Source organism: Corvus brachyrhynchos, unplaced genomic scaffold (assembly GCF_000691975.1).
Source record: "Corvus brachyrhynchos isolate BGI_N302 unplaced genomic scaffold, ASM69197v1 scaffold219, whole genome shotgun sequence".
Taxonomy (NCBI): Eukaryota; Metazoa; Chordata; class Aves; order Passeriformes; family Corvidae; genus Corvus; species Corvus brachyrhynchos.
In genome coordinates, this window is record NW_008240034.1 from 1290089 (window position 1) to 1292634 (window position 2546).

At 56.8% G+C, this 2546-nt stretch overlaps 1 protein-coding gene across 1 annotated transcript in view; it reads right to left on the minus strand.

The window, feature by feature from the left end:
• Window positions 1–2544, minus strand: part of TMEM259 (transmembrane protein 259) — a gene marked incomplete at its 5' end in the record, with an annotated part of 12096 nt that extends 9552 nt beyond the window's left edge. The window contains 2 exon segments of the mRNA XM_017743811.1: window positions 252–518; window positions 2359–2544. Of these exon segments, the coding sequence (XP_017599300.1) occupies window positions 252–518; window positions 2359–2544 (453 nt within the window).
• Window positions 2545–2546: the final 2 nt, after the last annotated feature.

The window sequence follows — 2546 nt, forward strand, 5'->3', positions numbered from 1 at the left end:
CACGTCAGCAGCCTCTTCACCTCTCACCTGCCATGCTCTCTCGATCCACATGAAGGCCTCCCCATGCATAAAAGGACACTTTCTCCGTCAAACCATCAGAGGCCAACGTGGGGACCCAGGAGCAGCCAAGGAACATGCTGTGTTTCCAGGAGACCGAGGGATCACACAGGGACTTCACTTCCAACCTGCACTTCTCTCCAACCCAACGCCCAGGCTTCCCTCTCCACCGTACACAGGGAGCGCGTCCTTACCTTGATGGAGCTGTTTTCAAACATATCCACAGTCATTTCTTCCTCTTCCTCCTCCTCTTCCTCAGTCGTGGACTCCACCACCATTCCTGGGAACTTCTCGACCCCACAGAACTGCAGGAAGATGGGGGCCCGGCTGGAGTTGCGCTGGATTTCCACCCGCAAGATGCCGTCGCGGGGCCACTTATCCCGCACGTGCTCCAGGCAGTTGATGGGCGAGCGGGAGAAGGCGATGTGGATGTAGGCCAGGATGAAGAGCACGAAGAGAGCCTAAAGGGCAGGAAACAAGGCAGAGACTGTCAGACCCCCTAGTTATCACCAGCTCTTCTCTGCCTGGGAAACACCAGGAGAATTTGGACAAGTAGACTGGCAAGCAGACAAGAGCTTCAGTGCTTCCCTGCATCAACAACGCAGCAGCCAGACCTCGGCAGTTCCGGCAGGGAACGCGCCAAAGGCAGCAGGAACCAACTGCTCCTTTCACGAGCCCAGAGCTGACAGTGACAGCCTTCTGAAAGCACAGGTCCTGCAACCACCAGCGTCCCCAAAACCGACCACACACAGCACTGGTGTGGGATGAGGCCACAAGGCACACTGAAGGAAATGGAAACACGTCCGTGCCTTCCAACCCTTCTCTTCCCAGCACAAAGTTTGAGAAGCTTGCCCAGCTTTGTAAAGGTAGAATAAAGCAAACCTTAAGCAAAGCCAACCTACTCCTGGGCAGGAGGACCCAAACCCGTGCCCGATCCGTTGTCCCAAAGAACAGGTCCTGCCTCGGGATGGTTGAGCTGGCCTCTGAGGCTGAGTGCACAGAGCACCACAGCTCCTTGCCTTGCCTCAAGCCCAGGAACGGCCATAAACCACAGCAAAGCAGAGTGGACTAAAAAAACCTGTTCCCTGGAGTGCAGAGATGTCCAAATTTCAGAGCTCCGAGCATGGCTGGCACAGCGAGCGGCACTGCTGAGCTCACACCTCCCTTCCCAGCCGCCCTGCGCTGCTCTGTCCTCATCAGCCCTGCTGTCCTGACCTATTTGTGATGAACAAACAGCCTGGTAAACATCACTCTGCAGAGGAGCTGCACAGGGAGACATGAGGGGAGGTAGAGCAGGGCCACCTCCCTGGTTGCAGGAGCCACAGCAGAACCAGAGGCAATCCCACAGCTCCAGATGGGAATGTGGGCTCCCACTTCCCTCCTGCTAGCAGCTGGAGAGCTGGGAGCAGGCTGCTGACCTCTGACCCTGCATGCTGCTCTCCACAGAGCCCTGAGGAAGTTTGTCCTTCTATGGGAGAGCTGTGATCAGAGGCAGAAGGAAGACAAACTGCTCCCAGCCACTCTGCCTGACCACTGCACCTTTAGCACTGTCCCTATCCTAGCCTCCCTGCTGGGATCCAGCTGTACAACTGGGAGAGGGAACAGGGATGTGAAAAACCCAAATGTTTCCGTGCAGTATGAGACAAGCTGTGCTGAATGTTTTCTTGCTGAATTGTAGCAACCCAGAGGAGTGTGCTCCTGTCGCCTGGCAAGCTGCTCTCCCCTTCTCCTTACTCTAATCTCCCATCCTGGAAGTCACGGAGCAGGATTTTACCTACAGGCAGTCACCCCTGGACACTGACACGCCCCTCTGGGAGGTCCCCATCACCCAGCAGACAGGTGGGGTCACCTCAGAGCACAGTGACACATCCCTGGCACTGCTGAAAGAAACAGGGTTAGAACAGGGCTGGGCCCTAACTGCTTCCAGAAAAGACAAGACTCCAGCAGAACTCCAACAATCCAGTATGTCATGTGGGAAATGTACCCAAAAAGTGCGATTGCTCGGAAACAGAAATTGAAACCTCTCCTGCCTCGAGCCAGCCTGCCTGCCCAGCAAGCTGGCTCAGCAATTTCCTTTTGATTTACAGATCTGGGAGAGTTCCAGAGTGCAAGGAACACCAGGACCACCATGGAGACTAATGTCTTCCTCACAGGAGGGGCCCACGGGAGCCCCAGGGACAGCTCGGAGTGTGTGGTCCAAACACAGCCTGCTACCTCTGGCGAAGGCACGACTTTTTGTGTTTCTAAGGAAATTCCTGCCCTCAGCCCGGCCGCGGGCTGGCAGGAGGAGCTGCCCCTCACCTTGAGGAGAACGAAGAACTCGAAGACGCGGCGGAAGGAGGGAGGGAAGAGGCGCGCGTAGGTCACTGCCATCTTGAAGAACAGCGCGTGGAAGAGGCGGTCGCGCACGTTGATCAGGGGGTTCTGGTTGAGGTTGGGGTTGGGGACACCCCGGTTGTTGCCGCCGGCGGCCCCGGCGTTGTTGGCCG